The 25,152-nt window shown below is 47.1% G+C and overlaps 1 protein-coding gene across 1 annotated transcript in view; it reads right to left on the reverse strand.

The window, feature by feature from the left end:
* Positions 1-25,152, reverse strand: part of COL20A1 (collagen, type XX, alpha 1) — a 48,563-nt gene that overhangs the window by 22,590 nt on the left and 821 nt on the right. Inside the window, exons 2-20 of the mRNA XM_010569513.1 lie at positions 23,293-23,403; positions 21,458-21,601; positions 21,058-21,216; positions 19,977-20,177; positions 18,572-18,727; positions 17,733-17,852; positions 17,396-17,560; positions 15,657-15,821; positions 14,151-14,323; positions 13,369-13,498; positions 12,724-12,869; positions 11,233-11,356; positions 10,618-10,757; positions 9,887-10,016; positions 9,216-9,358; positions 7,963-8,095; positions 1,527-1,669; positions 743-872; positions 384-440 (exon numbers count right to left, since the gene is read on the reverse strand). Of these exons, the coding sequence (XP_010567815.1) occupies positions 384-440; positions 743-872; positions 1,527-1,669; positions 7,963-8,095; positions 9,216-9,358; positions 9,887-10,016; positions 10,618-10,757; positions 11,233-11,356; positions 12,724-12,869; positions 13,369-13,498; positions 14,151-14,323; positions 15,657-15,821; positions 17,396-17,560; positions 17,733-17,852; positions 18,572-18,727; positions 19,977-20,177; positions 21,058-21,216; positions 21,458-21,601; positions 23,293-23,403 (2,670 nt within the window). The remainder of the gene's footprint in view (positions 1-383; positions 441-742; positions 873-1,526; positions 1,670-7,962; positions 8,096-9,215; positions 9,359-9,886; positions 10,017-10,617; positions 10,758-11,232; positions 11,357-12,723; positions 12,870-13,368; positions 13,499-14,150; positions 14,324-15,656; positions 15,822-17,395; positions 17,561-17,732; positions 17,853-18,571; positions 18,728-19,976; positions 20,178-21,057; positions 21,217-21,457; positions 21,602-23,292; positions 23,404-25,152) is intronic.

A 25,152-nucleotide genomic window follows, 5' to 3' on the forward strand; every position in this document is an offset into this window, starting at 1 on the left:
GCTTCTTAACCACTTTTTATAACCCTGTTAATTCAACATTTCTTCCTAATCCATTTAATAGTTTGCTTTATATCAGCATATGAGAACATATGCTCATTAAATTTAATAAGGGACTTCAGAGGGAACTTTAATTTAAAACATGTCAACATTCCTTTTGCTCCATTTTGGTCAAGTTGTGCGGAAATCCTCCAAAAACACTATCAGTCATTTTACTAAGTGAGTCTGATATTAAGAAGTTATGTGGTTTCTGGCTGTCCTTGGACAGTCCCCAGGGGCATCTGTCAAGAAATGACATACTCAGTCCTGCCTGCCCTGCAGAGCCCACACGGTGCTATTTGTTACGGAAAAAAACCCAAAGCAAGACTTTATAGGAGGTGATTTACCCTCTGGTTTAGATGGAACGAATCCTCGTACCGAAGGGAATTTAGACAACACAGGAGCTGAAAGAGAAAGCAACGCACACGTGAGCTCTGTTATTCAGGACGGAGATGCCTGGCTCGAGACCCGGGTGGTCACCAGCCCTTCCCGGTCATCCTGAAATTGCAAATAATACAGGGGAGGAGTGCAGAAGTTGAGGCAGAATTTTCCCTTTTCAAGGCTGGTAGTCTGCCCTGCTGAGCAAAACCCTGCCCTGGCCCGCAGCCCAGTGCAAGCAAGGACATTGCTGCCCTGGTAGAGATTGCCTCGAGACTGATGGATGGAAAGTTCTGAAGAACATGCACGTGCTGACTGATACACTTACCCGTCCGGCCTGTCGTGGACGTGCTCTCGCTCTCTCCCGTGTAGTGGATGGCAGAAAGAATCACCTTGTAGGCTCGATCAGGCAGCAGCGACTGCAGGGTCACGCTGTTGCTTTTGCCAGAAGCCATGATCTACAGTGGGGTGGAAAAAGAGCCTAACATTTGGGCAGGCTTCCCATTCTAGCTCTTGCTCACACCCCAGAGTTACATTTAGGGGTTCTAGTGGGGAGTCCTGGGACAGCGGGGCTCAGGGCAGCACCTCTGCTTAGTTCAGGCGACGGTGGAAGCAAGCCGAGGAAGCCTGGGTATGCTTTGCCATCACACCGGTCATGTCCAACAGAAGAGTATTTCCTTGTGTAAAGACCCCAATATTCCCCATGCAAATTGGTCAGAAGTGCCTTGTAACATGGTAACCAGTCTGGGTTTGGGTAGAAAATCTGGGTTTTAGAAGGTTAATATTTAACCTCCCTAAGTCAGAGGGGCAGTAGGTTTAGCCTCAACCGCTCTGCCTCCGAAAATGCCCCACCTCAGTTCAGGGAGGGGAGAAAGCTGCATTATTAGCAGCTTTGATGGACACAAATATCTTAAGTGCAAAGAAGCCTGGAGGTCCTCTTCACGAAGCAACACACGAGCAAGTCACAGGAAGAGATTTATTTTTATACTCCTGCGAACCAGCTATCCTTATGGTAAACCCCACTGGAGTGAGCAGAGTTCCCCTGGGCATGAAATTGTCCCCATGTGCCTCTGGTCCAGTGCCTGTCATGTACAAAGGAGCTAGAGACTTACTGTTTGCTGAGCATCGGCATCAGAAACAGGGTTGTAAGTGATTTTGTAGTGCTGTACGCGGCCATCGGGGGGGGTCCAGTGGAGCTGGAGGCTGGTGGGGGTCTCGGAGTCAATGAAGAGGTTGGTGGGTGGGCTCCGGGAATCTGCAGCAGGGATTAAAGGTGAACAGCATAAAAGGCAGGCAGTAATGTCTATAAACAGGACCAGCAGCACCTGCTTCCAAGCCCATTTCTGAATGTTTCAGTGCTCTGCTGTGCTGTTAACCAACTCTCAGAGCAGAGGCAGTCACCTTGGGGACCGGGCAAGAGAGAAAACAGATTCTAGAGGGATGAGGATTGCCCAAGTACAACACAGTGCAACTCAAGCATTCAGCAAGTCGAAGCTTAGGACATGGGAAAAAATCTTGGAAGGGGGGAAGAGTCCTGGAAGCACAAGGAAAAGAGATCCTTTGTATACGTCATGGACAAACACCAAAGGATTCCCTTCATAAAGACCCAAACTGCAATTGAATTTCATCAAGGATCTGGAGACACACTGGATGACATCTTTATTGCCAATTAAACCTCGATCACTAATCAAAGTTGATCCATCATAATTTCTAGTATTTTCCAGCTTTTTCTTTCTCTTTTAAAAATATTCTAAAAAACCCAGAGCAGCCAGCACGCAACAGTTTTGTCTAGCGCTTCTCACACCAACACCCGCAGCCTCGAGGAGGGGATCACGTACGGTGCCTGAGTTACTCTCCCTTTTCTGGCCCTGCACCACGATGTATGGCTGTATCCCAAACAGGTGATGGGCTGAGCCGCGGTCAGCCAGAAAAGGGTTTGCCAGAGACCGAAGCTGAGCAATTCTTAATTATGTAAATGCATTTCTTTCCCTGGGGTCCTGCTATGTATCAAACTGGACCTAGCAACGGAGGCTGTTATGCTGGAGTGATTTCTCCAAGCAGGGGTTGAGAGTCTTTAAGAGAAAAGCAGAGGGGGCTAAATACATCTGCTGTTCAAACAAGGGGCTCGACAGTGTGGGGTCATCTGCTCCTGGAGCTTATTTCCAAGCAGTGTCTTTCTCAGCGTAAGTGTATGTGTCTGGCCTTGAACCCATGCTGGTGTGAAGACACAGAAGCGTTGCACAGAGCAAAGGAAGCATTTTATTCAGAAGGGACTAAAAATGATGGGTGAGCCCTAAAGACAGTCAAGGACACACACCCAGGCTATGAGATTTCTATTCTGCGGTTTTACCTGTAAGGCTCTTCTGCCCACCCAGCAAAGTCTAGGGTGACCTTAGAGCACAGGTTAAATGAAGATCATTTGCATCTTCATTGATCCTCCTTCCCTTTTCTGTATAAAATGAGCTTACCTTTACTGAAGCTGAACCAAGATTGCTAGCAGCTGAATCAGGCTGGAGGCTGTTGCTGTGCATCACCGCAAGGTAAAGCGGAGAAGAAAACAAGTGTGGGAGGTAAAGTCACTTCAGCAGCACTATTATTAGTGCTGTGCTATACGTCTGCATCTTTGCTGGCTGCACTGGCTATTTCCTTCAGCTGAGGTAAGTGGAGGCTCTGCTTAAGTGAACTTTAAAGGGAAAGTTAGGGAAAGTCTTCTGAGTTGGTTTTATTCTGGAAAGCCCCCAGGCCTGGCAGAATTTGATGGCATGGATCTGACAGCCAGGAGAAAGGTCACCTCGTGATGCTGCCCAGGAGGAGAGAAGCATCTCTGACACAGAGGACACCACCTGTGTCTTTGACTAACTCTTGAACCTCTCTGCTCCTCCGTAGGAGGAATCCCAGCCTGCTTGCTCTGGGGTCTAACCAGCATCACAGGCACATCTTCAAATAAAAGTAAAACCCTGGAGTCCACTTCATCAAAATACTCATCTGCAGTGATTATATAGGTCATGTTTTTTCCCTTGCTGCCATGGGTTGAAGCTTCTTCCCCACATTTCAATCCTTTTTATTTGCAATGTATGCTTTGTTAGGCAGAGCTCATTGAGGAGCTGGATAAAGAACTTGAAGACATTTATCAGCCCCAGGCTGGAGATGCTGCTGGCACAGCTTAGCTAGAGCAACAGGGCACATAAGCACTTTGTAATCCACTTCAGTGCAAAGTCAGCCAGGGTAGCTCAGCCCAGCTTCAGCAGCAGTTCCCGTCCAAACTGCTCTCTAGCTCTTTGCACAGAAGAGGATGAGACACGCTCGCGTGCTCTGCCCCGGTGGCAAAAACTTCCAAGAGACACTTTCTGAGCAGACGGGGAGGATGGGGAGGGGTAAGATTGCCAAATTTGGGAAGACCTTCCCGGGTCCATATTTACTAATTTTTGTCTCATCTTGCCTAAGCTGTGGGACTCCTTTCATGGCCCCACCTCTGTGGTTCTTCTTCTGATGGACCAACAGACTACATGGGCTGTCCTATTGCAGCCTGGTCCATTTGTCCCTCTGCCTGGAAAAGCCCATGTTAGCAAAAAATTGAGATTCAGAAACACACCTGGGATATGGTGGCTTAACACATAACTATTTCTTCACTGAGCCTGGGACACAATGCAACTTCACTTTAAACTCCTGGGTAGGATTTGAGCTAAGCTGAGCAAGGATGGTGAGCAATAGCTAACCATTTATGGTGACAGCATATTTCAACTGACAGCTTCAATAACTTGTTATACTGCTGAAATTCAGTTATATATAAAAAATACCTTAAAGGGCTGCCCTTGCATCCAGGTTCCCAAGTCATGTCACAGCCCTTTTGCTGTGGGGAAAGCCCCTGTGTCACCGTGGACTGCTAACATGTACTGCAACCCTCATTCACATCACTCAATCCTGGAAACACCGTGGCAGAGAGAGAGAGAGACCCCAATATCCTTGTCCTTCAGAACAAGCAGGTGACTGTTTTATTTTGTTCAAGCTCCTTTCCCTCAGCCTGGATGAAACAACTTCCCCTCAGTACAAGAGACGTCACTGTCTGCTTCTCAGCAGGATCAAAAGCCACCTCTTCCAGCATCTTCCGAGGATTATTGCTCAGCAACACCTCCGTATCCCAGGAGCTTCCTCTCCCAAAGAGCATCTTCTGCACTCCCACTAGCTTGCGTGAAAGGTTTGTATCTGTTTGAAGTACCACTAATGTTGTTTATTAATATGACAAATGATTGTCATGTAGAGCCTTTGGTCAAGGATAAGGAGTTTGTTACACTTGACAATTTATAGTAACATACTGAAAGGAGAGCTCCTAAACCAAATGAGACTTCAGTCTAAATATAACAGAGAGACAAGAAGAAACATCAGAACCACGTTTAAGCACACGGTAACAACTTTGTTATCCGTGGTAAATAGATCAGTGCGCTTTTGTTCCTGCTCTGCTTCTTTGTAAGTCTGCAGAGAAAGGTTTGCTTATCTGGGTTACTGAAAAATAATCCTAAACTTTTTCTTTTTTTTCTCTAGCTGAGACTAAGAATTGAACAAATACCACTCGCACCATGCATTTTGTGACAACTAAAGCACTCCCTTTGGCACCAGGTTTTTGCTTGGGTTTCAGGCTCGTGTAAATTAAGGCAATGGCAGGGAGGGACCAGACTGATGGAAGGAGAGAGGGGGTTGTCAGCCCCCCCGCACTAGCACAGCAGCGGGGAGGGGTGCCCTCCTCCTAGAAGGATGCCCAGACCACCTGGCACTGGTCATGGGAATGAAATTGAGGTACCGTCTCAGTTATTTATGTTGCAATGATCTCACTGCCCGTAAATAGTTAAATATTCAAATAAATAATAATAATTTTTAAAAAAGGCTGAGGACCTGAGTTTTTCCAGCTACACATTTTATTCCAAAAGTAATTTTTACTCCCTCTTGCTCTCTCTGAGTATTTAATTACACCATTACAGCTTAAACACTAAGTGCTAAGCTAGATAAGAAGATAAGGGGCCTGCACCATATCACTGCTTCCAACTTTTGTTCCTTTTCCAGCTAAAGCTTCAGCCATTTTAAGTTGAGTTCATAAAGACATTGGGGATAAATCTCAAACCATAAGTTTGAAACAAATTTTCTTCCTACCAGGAAGAGGAGAAACCTCATCCCAAGCCTACCAAATGACACATCACAGTGATGAATGGTTTTGGTTTCTATAAGAGGATGATGTTTCTGATGACCCATTGTCTGTGAGGGACTGGTGTCTGCAGGGTCCCTTGAGTATAACCCATTCGGCTTTGAATTGGGTGTTTCAGGTGGGGCGAGAGGGATTAGTGGTCCTGAATAAAATGAACTTTGTGTTCTCATCTCCTGCCCAGGGGAAGAACCTGGTTCCATTTCACAAAACCAGCATGCAAAGAGCATTGCTCTGACCTGGCATTTTTTTCCCCTTAACCTTCAGAGCAGAATGTATTCTGGGGAGGATGAAGGACAGGGAGAGAAGCTTGTGTTATCAGTGCTTCCTGCTGAGTTTCACTTCAGCCACTGCCCTTAAACTTCAGTGTTTCTTGCAAAGTCTACTGAGACATTTTTAGAAAAATTTTGTGACTTGACCTATTCCTATATAAGAGGATGTTGCCAAGAGAGGAACAGAGAAAAGCAGTGATGAAAGAAGAGTGGTTTCTCAACCTCCCCTAACATGTACTTTCCGTTTTGTTTAGCACAGCCTGATCACTGCTCTTCATGGGGTTGCAACCCAAAGTCTGCCATCCTGAGGAGAACCAGATAGCTTTCATTGGTGTTCCAGCCCCCAGAATTTCATTTTACAATGAAAATTAGGGTGGAGAGGGCTCAAAAATCAAACCAAGGGTTTGGGGTTTTCCAGATAACAGAAGAGATTGCCATGCCCTAGGTGAATGAGTTACCATTCGCCAGCTCTGACATATAGACAGACCCTGTTGGACATCCTAACCACCTGTAATTGCACAGCACAAGATGGTACCTTTTGCTTGAAACAGTAAAGGTTTGAAGTATACCACATCCCAGGATTTCCCAGAGTCCTGCCTAGTGCCACATCTTCCCATATGTCCATTGCACAAGCTTTATTCAATTTGCTGGCATCCCCAAGTGTCCTCTGACATGCCCAAGATCAGCCCTGCCTCCTGAAAAGCATCAGCCATCCCTTCTCCTGTGCCATTTCTCCCCTGTGGGCACTTCTTACTTTAAACACTAAAAAGAAAGAACCCCCATCAAGGACATTGATTGCACATGCAAATATTGGCGCTGAGAAGTGCGTGGCACTGTTCTGACTGCTCATGCAAACCGACCAGCAGCACCCAGGCACTGAGACTCCGGTTTGGCTGCCCAGCTGCACACCTGATTTTTTTTGAGCACTTTGCTTTCTTCTTGCAGCAGGGCAAATTCTGACATCCCTAAGGCATCCTTGTTCCTGAACAAGGACAGCAGCTGACAAGCAGAAGTCAAATTGCCTTCCATGTCCCACTGGGGTGCCAACACCAGCAGGGACTGGCTTGTTCAAATATGCCTAGAAGGGCACCATCACATGTCATTTGCAGTGGGCTGAGAGAGCTCCTCTGACATTTTGTAATTCATGGATTAAAGCATAGCCGTTCATTTTCCAAAGCCTCTAAACAGCTCTAATTGTCCCTTTATCATTATATACCTGTAGAATGCTAGATAGTTTTTTTTTTTTGTCGGTACGCAGCTTCTAGGTACTGGCCTGAAGTAGCTTTCTGTAAACAAATGTAATTATTACTCATTATTATTAAAACCTGAGCTTCTTATTCCAAGATTGCCATTTGCTCTGAGCTTCGTCAGCTCAACACCAGCCTAAATGAGTTTATTTCTGCAAAGAAGGTTGAGAGCTGAGAGGCGGAGGAGGCGAGGACTGCTGCTGTTGAATGAATTGTATTCCATTCACTGCCAACAAAGCCATTATACAGGCAATATTAATTAAGAGGACCTCTGGGAGTGCCACTTTTTAACCTCATATCCTGCCTGTACAAAGCGAGATTTAGATAATGCTTCCAAGGCAGAGTCTGTCTGCAGGATTCTCTCTCATTTTTGTAAGTGCCCTCAGATGAAGCACAGCTCAGCAATGACGTAGCTGAAGAAATCCTCACCCTCCTTAACAGACAATATTTTACTAACAGGAAACATTCATTAGGCAGCACAGTGACACGTTCAGCTGAACACCCTACAGAAAGCCAATTCATTTGCATCGATACACTACACAGAAGCAAGGGTGGAGAAAGCAATGTATTCCATGATGTGAAACACAACACAAGGGTAGCAGATGCCTTCTAAGATGCACCAGCCTGCTTGTGTTTGCCCAGCCTATTTTTCTCAGGGCAAATTCAGGACACTTTAAGACGGAAGGCTAAATATCTCCCGCCCCTTTCAGACAGTCAGGTTTGGGTTTTCAGAGCTGGAGATGACCAGATCTGAGCTGCAGGTCTGTGATGGGTTCTGAGGCATTCTGTGCCCCGTTTATTATCCCTAGGCTGTGGATACCGAGCACTGATCACTTACTGGTCCTGTGCTGAACAGAAACCGTGTCGCTTCGAGCACCATCTTTGTAATAGGCCCAGATGGATATTTTATAGTCAGTGTTCTTCTGCAAGTCTGGCAGGATAGCACTTGCCACATTTCCAGCGATGGAGAGCTGCAGCAGGGGAAGAAATGAGTCAGTCGAGTTCCCAGGCATCCCCAAGCTAGTTCATGCCATCCAAGCATCTGGCTCACAGATTGCCCGTAGGCACAAATGAGTTAGCGCTGGGCTTTGGGGACAAAGTCTACTGTTGTGGGTTGCACATATCTAAGCAAAGGCAAAATTCCAGCCCTGATTAATGCAGAGTAGATGCCCATACATTGCTGCCCAATTATATTCAGCAGCTACTTCGGTACCACAATGCAGTGCTCTGACACAAGGTAGTCAACCTGCCTGGAGGGTGAAATCCCTTTGCTCCGTTTCCAGCTTTTAGGTGTGCTGGGGACAGAAGCCCCTGTACACCCCTATTCCAGCCCAAACATGAAGCACTGCGTGAGACACTCATGTATTTAAACCACCATTTAAACTGCTGTTTGCACTCCTACTGAAAATAGAGGCTTGAGATGGAAGAGGTCACCAGGTCCATCCCTGCCTCTCCTGCACCAACTCTGTCTCTCATCATTCCTCTCTGTGTGCTCCTCAGTTGGACCTCATCCTTCTTGAAGAGCAGTATCCCAAAAGTAGTCAGTGCTTACCAGCACTGAGGAAAGCAGAAGTGGCTTCACCCGTCTTAGAGGCGATACCTCTAGCTATAAATACTTGAGTATTATCCTTGTCTTTTCCACAACAACTTGACATTGTGGGCTGGTGATTCTCTGCAACCCCAGATCTTTTTCTACTGAATTGCCTCTTAGCTATTTGTTCTACATCCTGTATACCTGTAGTTAATTATTCCTGCCTAAGCTTAATACTTTCTGCTTGTCCCTATTGAATTTCATCCTTGAGATTTTCCAGAACACTTCTGCAATCTTCCCAGAGCCTGTAGGACTGTGTCCCGCTGTCCCTCCTGCTTCCAGCACTCAAGGTGACTGCTCCACTGAACAGAGCCAGACCCAGGACAGACCCTGTCTTACTCCATCGGTTCCTTCGACTGGACGCTGCACAGTTTAATTGCTTGAGTGCATTAAGCTGAAGAGTTTTACACCACCCTACGCCACTCTCGCAGGTGAGTTCAGAACCATCAAGCAGACACAAAGCCAACCCAGCCTCCCCAGAGCTGTGTGTGGGTCCTTACCTCCTGAGGCTTCTCTCCACCAGCTGTGCTCCATTTGATCTGATAGACAACCACATCGGAGGCAGCGACAGCTTCCCACTGCAGTCGGAGGCTGTTCCCAGAGAGCTCGGTAACCTTCAGTGCACGTGGCGGGGGGACCTTTACTGAGGGATGCAGAAGGAAAATAAGCTGAAGTGCGGGCACTGACAGCGCCTCGTCAAAGCCAAGGTGGGGAGCAGATGGTTGGGGAGCAAAACATCTACCAAGCAGATGTCTGAGACCAGCCCGTCTTTCACTTCTTCAGACCCATATGACAACAGCCATCAGGACAGAGAGGGGTAAATTATTTTTAAAACCCTAATTAAGGAGGATTATTGCATTTGTGGAGAGGACATGTATCACGCTGGTATTGTAAAGGGGAGAAGGTTAGGAGGGCTCTCAAGGACACAGAGGTTAGTGATACAGCATGCTTTTTATTCATTTGCTTCCTTTCTTTATTCCTTCCACCTCATTTTAAACATAACACAGTTGGACATATTCCACACACAAAGAGCGACAGTCATCTGGGTTTTGTGCAAGGTTTTTGGCCATGAGCTGCTGGAACCAGTCTTCAAAACATCCCAGTTCAGACACACACAAGCCAATTTTGTCACCTGTTACTGGGACCAAAAGCATTTCCATTCCCTACTTACAAGTGGTAACATTGCCAGTAATTGGAAAGGAGTCCCCTTCATCATACGTCGATCTGACACTGATGAAGTATTGGGTGAGGGAGGACAAAGGTCTCAGGACAGTGGATGTTGCAGTACCAGGAACCTCCACCTGCAGTGGAGGAGTTGTATGAGTTGGGGTTGTTCAGCCTGGAGAAGAGAAGGCTCCAGGGAGACCTTATTGCAACCTTTCAATAATTAAAGGGCGCTTAGAAGAAAGATGGGGACAGACCTTTTAGTAGGGCCTGTTGCGATAGGACAAGGTGTAATGGTTTTAAACTAAAGGAGGGGAGATCCAGGCTAGATACAAGGAATGAATTTTTTATGATAAGGGTGGTGAAACATGGGAACGGGTTGTCCAGAGAGGTGGTAGATGCCCCATCCCTGAACACATTCAAGGGCAGGTTTGACAGGGCTCTGAATAACGTGATCGAGTTGAGGATGTCCCTGCTCATTTCAAGGGGGTTGGACTAGGTCCCTTTTAAAGGTCCCTTCCAACCCAAACTATTCTATGATTCTATGATTTGGAGAGGAGCATGAGTACAGCTGCAGAGGGGTTAACACATAGGTGGCAAACGCATCAAAAGTGCCTATTTCAGAGTTAAAACACTGCCAGCAGATAAGCCCTCCCCGAACCATGCAGCTGAAGGAGAACAAGGCAGTATCTGACCTCCCAAGTTTCTTTTCCTTCCACCAGCCCCTTGAGGACTCACCTCCCCAGCGTTGCTCCCTCTGCTAGAAACATAGGTGACGTGGTGAGCTTTCACAGCTGGAGACGCAGCCTCCCAGCTGACTCGAACAGACGCATGGCTGAGCTCGGAGAAGCTCAGGTATCTGGGAGGACTCAAGGCCACTGCAACAACAGTTAGTGACAGCACTCCGAGTTTTTCACAGGCTGCACAATGGCAATGCCACCGGTTACCTCCTGCTGCTCTTAGATGACCCCACCTTGAACTAAGAGACTCATTCACCATGCGGGAAAATATTCTCTTTATGTCACTACCACACATTCCTCGGGGATGTCATGAAAGGCTACCTGGGCTTTAGGTGAAGAAACAGCCAAATAATTCCTTTTTTCTCCCCAGACAACAAAGACCTCAGGGAACAGCTCTTTCAGGAGTCCTTTTTTACCAGGGGAAAATCACTCCTTTTTCACAGCTCGCCATGTAATTAGAGATCCCCTCGGGGACCAATATTCGCTTAAGATCAGGCAAGGAAGAGGCAGGGTGTTTATAAGCCACATACACAATACGGGAAGCACCTCATTTAACACGTCTCCCCTGCCTTAAGTGTTTAATAACAACTCAGTAAGCAGTCGCAGCACTTACGGGTGGTTTCCTGGATGCTGGCTGGATCACTCGCATCTTCCCCGTACATGGCGTACACTGCGACAGAATACTCCGTGCTGGGTGACAGCCCGTCCAGTAGGACCTCAGGCTGGGCCACCTTCACCTGTCAACAGAGAGACATTTGGGGGTACCCTTCAGCTCTAGGGTACCTGCCAATGCTCGCAACAGAGGAAGAGCTTACAGAGACACAGGACAAGATCCCTTGGGTTACACTAAGGGGACTTAGTGGGGACTTAGTAAGTCCCACTTACTTTGGGACTTCACCACTTGGGTCGGTGGTCTACAGCAGTCAGTGCTCTGCCTCTCTTCCCAAGGGACATGGAGCACGTTTGAGGGGTACACATCACCTCCTCCTACCCTGGTCTGCAGAGGCGTACATCTCTTATACAAAAATGCTGCTGCTGTTCTTGTTCTGGGGTTGGATCGGCGGGCATGTGAAAGATGTGATCCCACTTTGCTCAGACACATGGAAAACTCTTGCAGAAGAGCTGCCAGCAGACCCAGAGCAGCCGGCTTGCTGCCACCTGCCGCTAACGCAGCACAGCCACAGCTCTCCTCCTGCAGCCTGCTCGCTGCAGAAACGTGCCCCAGAGACTTTTAGGAGTCTGCACGCAACGGAGAACAGTTTGATAAAAGGCTGGGAACATTTTAATGCTGGTTTTGTAGACATCCCCTAGCCTTAGAGTATTGCACTCTTACAGTGAGTAGGTAACTGCAGAAATGTTCTAATAGGCTAAAATACAATTTTAAATGTTGGTCTCTCTTCAAATGTTCTGAATCTTTAAAAACCCCCAGAATTATGCACTGAAAGCAGAGTATAAGCATTAATTGCTTTGTTTTGAAAACTGTCCTGCAATTGCTCCTATTGTTGTGCATTCGGGGGGGGGGGAAATCTGAGTCAAAGAGCCAATACATGTCCCCCCCACTGTTTGTTTGTTTTTTTTTAAATTCATATCCTCAGCCTACAGGTACTCCAGATAACTCATTAAAATGCACACATGACAAAGGGTTCTTAGCGGTTTTTAAGGATTTTCCATTCATCGAGCGTTGCTTTATTCTTATGCAGTGTTGTAGGTCTGGTTTTAGAGGTCATTGAAAACTGCCCTAACAAATTTGCAATTAACATTTTAAGACAAACACAGTCAAGACATTAATGTACAGCCTCAAGGATGCAGCAATTACACTTGGGGCTGCAAAGATGCGAGTTCAGCGCCCGGATTACCAGGGCCCCATGAGGCAGTCAGTTCTCTCCCTATGCCTTAATTTCCCACATGAAAACCTCACAGTTATAAATTGCTTTCAGATACACCAAAAAAAAAAAAAATCTTCCATGAAAGATGTTGCTGGCAAAAACCCCGACACTTATTTTTTTTTTCAACACATGATACCAATTCACAATGGCTAGAGCTAGAACGAAACTCAGCCCAGACAGAGAAAAAACGATATTATCATTATTCTCATGAACTCTACCTCCGTTGTATAGTCCTCTGCTCCATCGGGGGCTGCGGAGCAGAGCACCAGGTACTGTGTGGCTCCCTGGGCTGCCTTCCAGCTCAGCCTGATACTGTTGTGGCTCAGCTCAGAGACACGCAGGGAGCGAGGGGAAGACAAAGGCACTGCAGGGAAAAACAAGGCAGAAAGATATCTTCAGTGTATGAGGTCTGTGACACCTCAAACCCTAGAGAAGACCTGGCTTTGCAACAGCTACTGCAAGCTGGTGGACATCTACCCCACATCTAACACAGTGGAGCAGCCACTTTATAGACAATAGGTTGAATTTACTTGGAGCCCAAGGATAAAAAAGTAATGAGGGGTTGCAAGCTATTTCTAGCATGGTGTGTTACTGCCATGTCAGTGGTCTCCTTTGCAGAACGATGTAGGTGGAAAGGGACCCCTGAGGTCTCTGGTCCAACCTGCTGCTCAAAGAGCAGGTTGCTCAGGGTCTTGTCTGATCAAGTGCTGAACAACTCCACAGATGGAAATAGCTGTAAACAGACTGATCTTGAGGAAGGAGGAAAAATGCAATGTCAGGCTCCAGACTGAGATGGTCGCAAAGGAGCTTTTTTCACCTATCATAACCATGCATCGGCATAATTGTCTCTACTCACGACCTACATGTGGAGGTGACGCCTCTCAGCCCATCCCCAACAACTGTGTCGTAAATAGGAAACACCGACACCAGATACTCCGTGTGCGAGGTCAAATTGGAAAGCCGCAAAGAGGAGACTGCTCCATCTAAAAGCACCTGAAAGCACAAAGGAGGGCTGTCAAGACAGGGAGGTGTTAGCTGCTCTTTAGCAAGGGAATGGCTGAACCGGCCTTCCCTAGCAAGCATGGCTTCTTTGTGGCAGAGCTGTGCCCAGAAACATGAAGTCCAGTTGCCCTCTGAATTTTGTGCCACCTAGCATCTCCCCAGAATAGAGACGTAAGAGGCAATAAGCATTCCTCTAAGGCTGGGATCTGTGCAAACACAAAGCAAAAGACTCTAATCATGCTCTCACTGAAATCAAAGTAAATCCATCAACAAATTGGATTTGGTTTTCTAAGTCATATCCATCACAGATGAGCATCCCTGGACAGCTCTGTGTGCCTCAGTGTCCTCTTTGAGTCAAAACAGATGTTTTAGGGAGGGGATGACACTCCGTAAGAGAAAAATCTGTGCCAGCATGGCTTGCAGTATTTCTAGCAAGATATTATTTACCTCATTTCTTCTTCTGTCTTGTCATCCTATCAGCTGATCACACTTACACTCATTGTGCATTTAATTTCACCTCTGGCTTTAGCTTATGTCCCACAAGAACTGTACCTCTACCCTCATCTTTCTGTCTACTCAAGTCTAAATTCCCAGCCACCACCTGGAAGATACTGCAGTCTCAGATGTGAGAAAGGTCTCTCACCTCTTTGGGGATACCACCCTTAGATGGATAATACACAATACGGTATTTCTTTGGTGGTCTCGGAGGAGGACTCCAGGTCAAGTACATGCTCTTAGAAGTCACAGCTGATATTTTAAGGTCAGTTGGGCTCAGCTGGGGACCCATGTTCACAGGGATATCTTTCACGGTGCTGCCTAGGAATTAAAACCAGAGTTACTTTCTTATATTCAGACTTCTCATGCCAAATGTTCTTTCTAGCTCATAAATATGAGTGACATTTTTCAAATCAAGTTACAGTCTCCTTCCCTATAGAAACTGTTCCAAACTGCTCTGAAATAAATATTTAAAAACTGGGCATACAGAGAACTTGCTGTGTATTTTGCTGGGTGCTGGGAATACTTTTTCAATACAAGTCTGCATTTTCACGTGTATCCAAAAGACAACCTAGCTTTCCTCAGTCATGAAAATTTCTCAAAATGACCAAGCAGAAGTTATTTTGGTTTCTTTTTTGAGCAGCCTGTCTTTCTTTAGCCTAATCTGCACCTTTGAAAAATGTCTAATTATATCAAACAAATACAAATCAATAAGGCTGGATCAATTTATTTATATGACTCTCCAGAGCATTAAAATAAAAGTATGCTTGAAAGTTAGACTTCCCCATTCTCCTTAGGCCAATCTTAGAGCAGAGACAGATGGAAATATGTACACGATATTTCTCCTGAGGATCTAAGCTAACATCAGGAGTGGTTCTTCACTCTCTTGTTCATCATGCAAGCTGCTCTCCAGCAAAGGAAAGAAACAGGCTGTTTGGTTTTAACTTGAAAATGCCTTGGAGACCCATCATTTAAAGTAAAGTGTGGGGGAAAAAAAATGTGTTTAGATGTTTTATCATCTCCTCTTCCTACCTCCATATTTCCTCCATACACTCTCCCTAATATATTCTCAGATTAGCTCTTCTGATTTTTCTGCCTCCTCTTGGTTGGAAGAAACTTAGAAAAGGAGATGGTTACAACACATTTATCACACCATATGATAATGGAAGAGGGAAAAGAAGTCTCGTCTTCCCCACAATGGTAGATACTGTCATTAGGTGATTATATCTACCAAGAGTTATCCAAACCCCTGGCAGGAAAAACTGTTGCCTGTATTGGCTCACAGGCCAAAAGCAGATAACTAAACCAAGAGCATCAGAATGGAAACATCTACAGGTAACTTCTCTCTGTGACAAGTTAGAGACAGCAGGGAGTCTGCCGTAGAGTGAGAGTGGAAGAACTGCATCCAGAGGGTCTTGTAGAAGACAACGATCACAGGAGAAACTGGCCAACACGTTGACATGGCAAGGACCATTGTCGGGCAGCAAGAGGGCTGAGCAAGGACATCAGCACTGGAGGAGAAGAGTTAGAGGGTGCTGACAGGGTGGTGGAGCTCATGGAGGGAAAGGTATGAGAAAGGGTCAGTCCTGATGGCAAGGAAGGTGGATGGCGAGCAGAAGGAAGCTCAGCCCTCACCGAGGAGGTTTCACTTCACCTGTGTTTTCCTTGTTGCTCTTCTCTTTGATCCTGGTGCACAGGACCCGGGTGAGCCTGCCAACTAGAGAGCTCAGCAGTGGGAAATCCAGCACGTTGTACACGGTGAGCTCCAGAGGCTCCGAGGCCACTTGCTTCAGCTCTGCCTCATCCGCGTTCTTCACCCCTGCAACCAGAGCAGAGAACGAGACTGAGAAAACTCCCCGGAGAGGAGCAGCTTCTGCATCCTGCTTCTGTGTTGTTTTTTCAGGGGCAGGATGGGTCCACCATCGTCCTGCTCTCCAAGCAGGACCTCCCAGTCATTCCAGTGGGGCGGTGGTGACGGAGAATGGCCTTGGGCTTCCCTGCAGCAACAGCCCCAGTCCAGCCTGGGAAGGGCTTTCAGCTCTGTGGGCTCAGAAGGTCTTTTGTGGCCTGGAGACAGTCCAGTGAATCCTCCTGTTTTCCTGCCTCCTCATCACTTGCAGGCTTTGCTACCAGGAAGGTAGATATTTTTCACCCTAAGATGCAGTTAGCATAAATGAGGGAAGGAGTGAATGAATAAACAACAATTTTATATCTATGAGGTGCCAGTGCTCGCCACAGAGAGCCTGTTTTTCATCAGAACATCACACTGCATTTCAAGAGCATCAGGGATGAGCAAAAATCAGACCATTTATTTAGCAGAACCCCACCATCACAGAGCATCCTCCATTCCTATCCCTCTGCTCCCCACCCTCATTAACCCTCTGCAGACCAAGTTCCACAGCATACAACTTATTTCGCTTCCCAGTGCTAGGCTCAAGGTTGCCCTAATATTGCCCAAGCAGTACCATTGCCAGACAGGGATCCCACCTGGTTTCTCAAGACCAAGACCATTACCTTAACAGCTTTGCTAGCCTCCTTCTCCCTTGTTCTTGCAGTGAGAACCAAGGTGCTATTGAGATTAATACTCAGGTCCTGATGTCTAAGGACCAAACAACATGATCTTCCTCTAACCAGAGAGGAAAGGCAAAGACCCCAGCCAGGGACACATCTCCAAGTGATTTCAGGTACACAGATGTTAGTCTGTTGTGCCGCACAAGATACAGCTGAGGCTCAGCAGCTCCGCTCATTCCATGAAAGGAATCACAGCGTCAGCCACTTAGCTACATAACCCTATGCAATAAACGCTTGCTTGTGTGTTCCTGACATAAATTAGCACTTAAAGTTTTGGGGACTGCAATTTTAGGAGAGTTTTCTATGTTACTTCATTGCTCATGTGTTAGTCTCTAGCAGACTCATGTAGTCATCAAGGACAGTGCTGCTCAAGGGCATTTTGTGTCTCATTATTGCTGCTGGATAGTGAAGAACAGATAACATTATTCAGAGAAATGGGAAGTTGTGAGAGGCAGTAATTGTAAAGGAGGTCTCCTGCTCTCCCCAACACAATGTTCTGTTGCCTAATTCCACAGCTGAGAATATTGTTGTCATGGCACAGGTCTCTGAGGCTTACAAAGGTCTTTAGATGGGAGGTGTGAAGTCTCTCATGTGAATGAATGTTTTTTCTAAACAAACAAAATACCCTTTGAAAACACCGCCTGTGCTGAATAAATGAGTTAATTTTCATCTTAGCCGCAATGTAATGAGTTCTTACCCACTACCTTAGAAGCAACCTGGGTCTGTAAAACTATCAAAGTTGAGGAAACATAACCTTCAATTTGAAGAAGATCAAAAGTAGGTTGGCTTTGTCCTACGGCTTATCGATGGCTGTGATCTTACCAATGGCAAATATCTCTATGCCCAGGTTTTTCAAGGTCTGAGCAGCCAGGTTGGCATCATCCTGGGATTTTCCGTCAGTCAGGAGTATTACCAACTTCACGGCTTCCAGCCGGGCACCAGCATCTGGTTTCAGATTCTGCTCCAGGACGTGGGTCAGTGCCAGACCTGGGGAGGAGCAGAGATGGATGGTGTGCTACAGCACAGACAACTCCCCTCGCCTTTACTCTTTTCTCTGCTCCCCAGTGGCTTTGGCCCCCATGGATATCATCCCACAGGAACAGCCTCCCCCACTGCAGCCACACAGATCATTTAGCAGAGACCTGCGAGATGGAGTTACCTGTGAAGGTGTTGCCGCCCTTGTACCGCAAATTTCTCACGGCCTCCAGCACCTGGTCCCTTGTAGAGTAAGTGCTCAGATCCCACTCCGTGCGGGGATCGCTGCTGTACTGGGACAGCCCTGGGGAAGGTAAGAGCTATGGGCATCATGCAAGCCAAGGTAAGATGCAAGAGGAGACCCGTTTTGGGGAGGTGGTGTCAGGCTTGCCATGGAGGATGCCACAAAATACTGAAGGGGAGTTGGGGTGAGCAGATTCAGTTTCTAGCTCCACTTCTCTGCATGGTCCTTGTCATGCTGGCAGCAAAGCGATGCCTCAGACCCCACTGGGTACAGTGGGACTTGCCCCTGCGGTGATGCTCTGAAATATTTGATAAGGTCTTGATGTTAATCGGCTTCAAACTAGTCAGCTGCAAGGAATGGGAAGAATTTACGCTGTCCTGTTTCACGTACAGCCTGTCCAGCGTCAGCATCACTCAGAACTGGAAGCAGTGCCGTTCTTAGCTGAACTCAAAGCAACTCCAGCGCGGCATTGCCACCGCATCTGTCTGTGCAGTGCTGTGGAGGCTGAGCACCTCGTCAGAGCTAGGTAGCAAATCCCAAACGCATCTCAGCACCAACACCTGACCTCGTGCTGCCCAGAAAATATTGCTTCTGTTCACTATTACAGCCACTAGAGGCCAGGGCTTGCTACCAGGTGGGAAAAGTTGTCAAGAGCAGCAAGCAGGACACCACCCTAAAGGAATAAAAGCTCCTTAGAGGAGCACATAACCACAGGAACAGAGCCCAAGGCTCCTTCAAACACAGACTTCCCAAGGTCAGGAAACAGAAAAGTGTCCTACCTACTCTTATCTTGTCTTGGGCAATACTGAATGGGGAAATCAAATTGCTCAGAAACTCCTTAATGAGCTTGAAATTGTTGCGTCCGATGCTCCAGGATCCATCCACAAGCAGGACGATATCAGTCATTGCAGATGTGTTGCACTGAAACTGGGAACCTGGAAGGTATAAGGTTTGATATTGAGAGAAGCAATTGTAAAGGAGGAAAAACTGCTTCAGTTTTAAGATAAAAAGAAAATCTGCAGTGAAGGGCCTTGTCTGGGTGGTGGATTGGACCATCTGCCAGCCTGACACATCCCAGCATCTTGGGAAAACCGCATGGCTAAGGGTAACCCATCTGAGTACCAAGAAATTGAATGGTGTGCAGCTGCATTTCTGCAAAGAATGGGTTAAAGCTGTCAAGAAGTCTGTGCCTAACCCAAACACTGCTCTCTGCAAGCTGTCAGCTCCATTACGTCTCAGCCCCAGCCCAGCACTTCCCTTTTATCTAGCCTAAGTCTCCAAGAATTGCAGGTGATTGCTTAATTCCATTCCATCACAAGATCCCCTGTGGGCTATAATTATTTTGTGGCTTTATATTAAATCCAATCTCTCCGTAAAAACCTGCTGGCATCACAGATACTCAAGCCCTGCCTTTCTCCCCACCCCAGACCTGCAGCTTAACAGAGGATAAGACAGGGCATGTTGCTGATTGAATGCATTTTCCCCGAATATTTTTCGGATGGGGGATCTTTCATCTTTGGTGGAGGGAAATAGATGATCCCATCAAGATTCAGTGGGCTGCAGAGAGGTTACTCTCCTATCTCTTTTCACAGCCATGGATTCCTATTGGTCTCAAGGGACGAAAAGAGGATGCTCTGGCCAATCCCACTCCCACCCCTTCAACAGTGCTGTGAGCCATCTGCCCTGCCATAGTCTCAACTGATGAATCTGAATGATCATCATGGATCAGTTATCCGTGAAACACGAAGAACAAGTCCAGAAGGTGGAGCAGGTTGGGTAATGAACAGCACTTATGTGCTTCTCTCCTTCTGAAGGCTTGGGAAAGTCCATGGCTCCAGGGAGTCTGTTGAAGAATACAAATTCTTACATGGATCTGTCAGAAGCAGGAGGAGTTGGCAACATGAATAGAGACAATAGTGGCAAATCAATAAATTAAACCGTCTGGAAGGAATTTTTGGCCTAGTTCCAGTTTGCCTTAAAATCTGTGATGTTCTGCAGAACTCCAAACTTCTCCAGTGATTCCTGACAGTTCCTCAAAGCATGACCTAGCAATTATAAGCACTATGAGCAGCATCTGTACTCTTGAAAATCTTGGTGACAGAGGGTGGGATGGAAGGCTTGTATTCAACAAGCTTTACAGAAAACAGTGGGGAAGGAGCAAGACGTGTTTGAAACCCCTCTCACCTCGCCTCAATGAATCCTTTGTGGGTTTTTCTTTTCCTAGAGACTCTCGCTCCGAGTTTGCAGGAGTGCGCTGGGATGATCTTGTGGTTGTTGGTGTTGCTCCTGTCACGCTGGCCTCCAAACTGGGCTGGTTTCTTGTGGTTCCTCCTGAGCCCTTGGGCTGAGTCCCCTTCTGCCTTTTCTTTTCAGTTTTGTCCTTTGCTGTGCTCCAAAGAGAAAAAACCCATTGTCCCTAGCTGTATTATCCCCATGCAACCTGCTGCAGTCGTCAGCTGATTTCAGCCACATTTGAGAGAGGTGTAGGGGGCTCAGGGAGGATAAAAGTCCTACAACCTTTTGCAAATGGGTGGTTAGGCAGAGAATACAATCTTTGTTCATGCCTCTCTGAGAGGGCTGCAGGCGGACTCATGAATTAATAATAATGTCAGTAATGGATCACATCAAAAGTTTGTCCTTGCCATTATCTTTGCTGATGAAAAATAAGGAATGTTTACAAAACATAAACAAGGGGAAACATGTCATGGCACCTGATACCCAAGGTACTCTCCAGACCTCAGCAATGTGTGACTCAGAAACATCCTATGTTACTGTCAGTCTTTTTGTGTAATGGCCCTGATAGATCTTTCTTCCATCAACATGTATAAATGCTTTTTGGAACCCATGCAAACCTTGTTGGTAGACACATGAGAATCTATGCAGTTATATGCAGTCCCCAGCCATAGGGGAGAGCTCACACCTTCTTGTAGACCATCTGCAGCCTAGGAAATCAGGCATCGTTAGCCCCAGTGCTTTGGGAGCAGCTTGTTCTCAAAGGATCCGCTCTCATTTGAAGGATTTGATTCTAGCTGCTTAATTTGAATACCTGTCACCCCCAGGAACACATGGATGTGTTTTGTCAGGCTGGACAGTTTGGCTGGCACGAGGGGCAAATAGGTTTAGGTTGCTTACTGTGTTCTTGTGGTTCAGAGAGGCACGCAAGGGACGAGACTGGGCTAGCATGTCTCACTAAATGAATGTCCCTGATGAAGTAGGCGTTGCAGGGGGAGGGTGGGATTGGTTTTAGGGACAGCTGGGCACCCACCTGGCTGTGTCAAGACAGCATTCAGGGGTGGTGGGGTGGCCTCTGCCACCCCGCTGTGCTCGGCTGCTGAGCTCCCTGAAGAGGTGAGATTCTTTCCTGAAGCAGCTCCTGAGTTTCTTCGGTTATTTCTAGTCTGGGATGCATTTTTTAGCTCCTCTACTGTAGGAAAACCAAAAACAGGGAGAAAGAGTCAATCTAGACAGGTCTGTGAGTCACAGTCCATCCTTCATCTCCTGGGTCTTCACCATCCCCTTTTCTAACCTTTCCACCAAAATAATAACAGGCTCTGTGATTGCGGCATAGGCTACAGGGCATACACTGGAGGATGAGCTCTTTGGAGCCACATCTCCAAGAACCTCGGAAGCTCTCTGAATGGTAAAATGCAGTGCTCTCTACTTACTCACAAATTTCCTTTTGGCAAACAGGGCTTCCTGGGAGCCGTTGAGCACATAGACCTGCAGCGTGTATTCCTTGGTAGGGCTCAGCCCCCCCACTGTGGCTTTGGGAGTCTTGGTTTTCAGCATGACTTCTTGCTCCGAGTCCCCTGAGGTGGGATGAAACCACAGTTCAGAGACTGTTAGAACTTAAATTTAAGCTGACAGTAGCAAAAGCACAGCTGAAATGCAGGGAATGTCTGCCTAGGGACCTCAGTCAACTCTTTTTTTTTTTTATTATTTATTTTGTGAATCTCTGTTTTTTACTCTTTTTCCCAATCCAGAGTTGAGAACGTCTGGGTTTTTTTAAATCCCTGATACATGCCCAAAATGGAAAACCAGCTCCCATCCAGCATTAGTGCAGCTATCACCAATTTCTCAGTTGCTGAGTGAAAAGCTGGTCTAAAGATGGTAAAGACTGGGCAGTTACTAGTAAATACTACTTATGAAAACACCCAACCAATTGATGTGCTTGAGATACATGAGAAAGTGAGGAAGTGGCTTGGTGGTTTTGGAGGTCATCCCTGGCACTTGGGACTCCTCTTACTTATCCCAGCCACTCTCGCTGTGCTGTCTCTGCAAGCCCCATCTCTCCCAAGGGCAGCTGCTCTCTGCAAGGAGACAGCTCATTTCTGGGGCCGGCACTGCCTCCAGACCCCTCCAGTCATATCTTGGGGCTGTGGGACCTGTCCTGGGGCTGTGATGCCTCAATCAGACGGGAACTGGGGCATTTCTGTGCTGGCACAGCATCCAGCAGATAAAGCAAGGCAGCTCTGCAGAGCAGCAGCCAGTGCTGCACCAGGGTCTCCGTGCTACCCAAAACAAAGGGAGAGAGGCAAACTAGCTCCCTAAAAACCTCTGGTCTATGTATTTAAATTATGGACATGGATGCGTTTCTTACCCAGCCATCCCTGCGCTCATGCCTAGGGCTGGAGACTGGAGATGGAGCTCCCCAGCCTACGCAGAGGGAAAGCCTCAGGCATGCGCCGGGAGCGCTGGCGGGGATTCCCTGCATTCCCGGGATGCTCATCGTTCTTTACGGAGCTGAGGCCCAGGGAGGAGCAGGGCAGGGAAGGAATGAGAAACCTCCTGCTCCAGCTTGGGAAACAGGTGGGGGCTGAGCTAAAAGCGGGTGTATGATCACAAGAGCTCTGCTGCACGCACTTCTGCCTGGCAGCTCCCTTCTCCGGCTCACTGGGAGAGCGGCAGCAACCAAAAACCAAATGCCAGCCAAGACTAAGGTTGCCTCCAACCATTGCTCCCCACCGAGGGACGTCGTGTCCTTCCAACACCACCAGGTTCAGTGTCCAAAGTCAGAGAGCTGGAGCTCGGCCGGGGCAAGGAGCCAGGGGGCTCAGCCGCCCCCACACACATGGGATCAAGGACTTCCAGACAATGAACCTTTTCTCATCTTTTTTTCCTTACACAGTCCCAAAAAGCAACACTTTCTGTCTAAGGCTTTCCCGTAGGATGAAGGGGGATGAATGTCATCTCCCTCTTGTGAATGAGTGATAGAGGGACTGTGCCTGCACTGACGTGGCACTACGGACTGCTCTCACGGTGGCCAGAAAGTCTTCTTGTCCGTGCTGCATGTACAACCCAGTGGAAAGTTTTGAACTTGGTAATCAACACTTGAAACCAGAGCAACCAGTGGATAATTCCCTCTGCCTCATCTCTATCACCTTAAGATCTAAATAATGCTCTTACTCAAGTCCTGTTGTCCCCGAGTCAAAAGGTGGAGCTCAGTCCCTCACTCATACACAAATCTCTGCTGGGTCTGACGTCCAACATTAGCACATACCTGCCATGGGCTTTACCCGAACTTTGTAGCCATTGATGTTCCCTTCGGTCTCTTTCCATTTCATTTGGAGCCTGTCTTCCGAAAGGACAGTGAGTTTCAGCCGGCCTGACCCTGGGGAGGAGGAGACGTGTCTGTGCTGTTATGGAGGCAATTCCTCCCTCTGTATATGCACCCACAAAACACCACATATGCTATCATCTCCTCTACAGGTATGGGAACCGTTGCAGTGCAGAGGAAACCTTCACCATCCCATGCAAGTCCTCAGCATCCCCTGACGCTGCATGGAAATTTCTGCAGTCCCCCTGCACCTCTGCTAGGAAACCCACCGCGAGTCACTGCAAATCTGTAGCCTCCACCCTATGCGAAGAGGATTTTCTCAGGCGCTCAGATAAGACCTTAATAGATACTGCTGCAAACAGAGAAAATGGCCTACCATAGAGGTGAGGGCTTTCTCTGCACCCCTCATATTTTGGAGGACTCTCCTGGGAGCTTTCATGCAGAATGGTTATTTTCAGCAAGTGCGTTTAGTGCAAACATCTGATGTGGGAGGGTGGGAAGTAGATACAAGGGCTCAGTGAGGCTCTTCAATAGGCTTGGGCTGCTGAGAAATACAAAAATTCCCCAGATGATGGATCCCACACTTCTGCAGAAAGATCACTTCAGAGGCATCTCCAAGGACCAGTTGGGTTTAGAAAGAAAAAAAAAAAAAGGGAGGGGGGAAGAAAACAAGAAAGAAAACCTGATTGTTTTCTACGGTTCCTGGCAAGACCATAACTCATGGGCACCAGCTTGTATCAATTTGCTGCAGGGAGCAGCAAACTAAATAACAAATCCTAAGGAAAAAAATAAAATCAGACAAGGAGGTAAAAAGAAGAAAGAGCACATTCCCTTATCATCTCCAGATTTCACAGATATCTTTTAAACCCCAGCTAGATGTCTGAACTCATATGTCACTCTTTGAATCAATGATTCCTTGGTAAAACATAGCTGTACTGACGTACAAATGTCACCATAGGAAACCTTTTCACTTGGCTGGATATAGGATGGCAACTCAGCAGATTTATTTCCCCTCCTTCCCGACACTGTACCTACAGCTGCCTTTCCAGCAGGCTGCCCTAATTTGCAATGAGTGAGTGCATCCTTTGCCCATCCTCTGTAAGCATCTGCACTCAAACACCCCCCCCATTTGCAGTTGTTACCAATCTCTTTCCCTTTACCGTTACTCATTACAAAAGCTTAAGGTGACCTGGAGTGTCCGGCTCAGTGCTGGCAAACTGTGTTGCACAGGACTCCTCAAATCCCTGATCTGGTCTTGCATGATGCCCAGATGTCTCCTGACATCTTTGCCATGAAGTCACAGCCCAGAAAGCAGTGAGAGCTGGCAGTGAGGGCTTGCTTGTCTCAGCCCAACATCTGTGCCTTAACCTTTCCTTGCAGAGACTTCCTGCAGGCTGCCCAACAAGCAGATAACTATTTTGGGGAAACAAAGCTCAGATTCACATCTCACCCCGGGCAAATCTGAAGGGGAAGAAAGAAAGAAAACATGGGGAAGAGGGGTGAGGGGCAAAATCAAATCCCAGAATCACGCCTAAGAGAAATGGTAAGAGATCATGGAACAAGGAGGGGAATTCATAGTTAGATTAAACATGGAGCTGTCTTCTTTTGGCCAAGTGTGGTCCAGCTCCTCGGCCATCACTCTAGGAGCCCAGAAGCTAAAAAGGCAAGAATGTCCCCAGACAGATCAGAAAGGACAGCATCCTCTAAAGCGCCATTATGTACTGGATGCAAATGAACGCCAGTGCCATGAAAGCTCCACTGTTTCCCTGCCCTGTGTTGGATGTGTGCTATTTGATGCTGTAA

This window comes from Haliaeetus leucocephalus, unplaced genomic scaffold, assembly GCF_000737465.1.
Source record: "Haliaeetus leucocephalus isolate CR32 unplaced genomic scaffold, Haliaeetus_leucocephalus-4.0 Scaffold273, whole genome shotgun sequence".
In the NCBI taxonomy this organism is placed as follows: Eukaryota; Metazoa; Chordata; class Aves; order Accipitriformes; family Accipitridae; genus Haliaeetus; species Haliaeetus leucocephalus.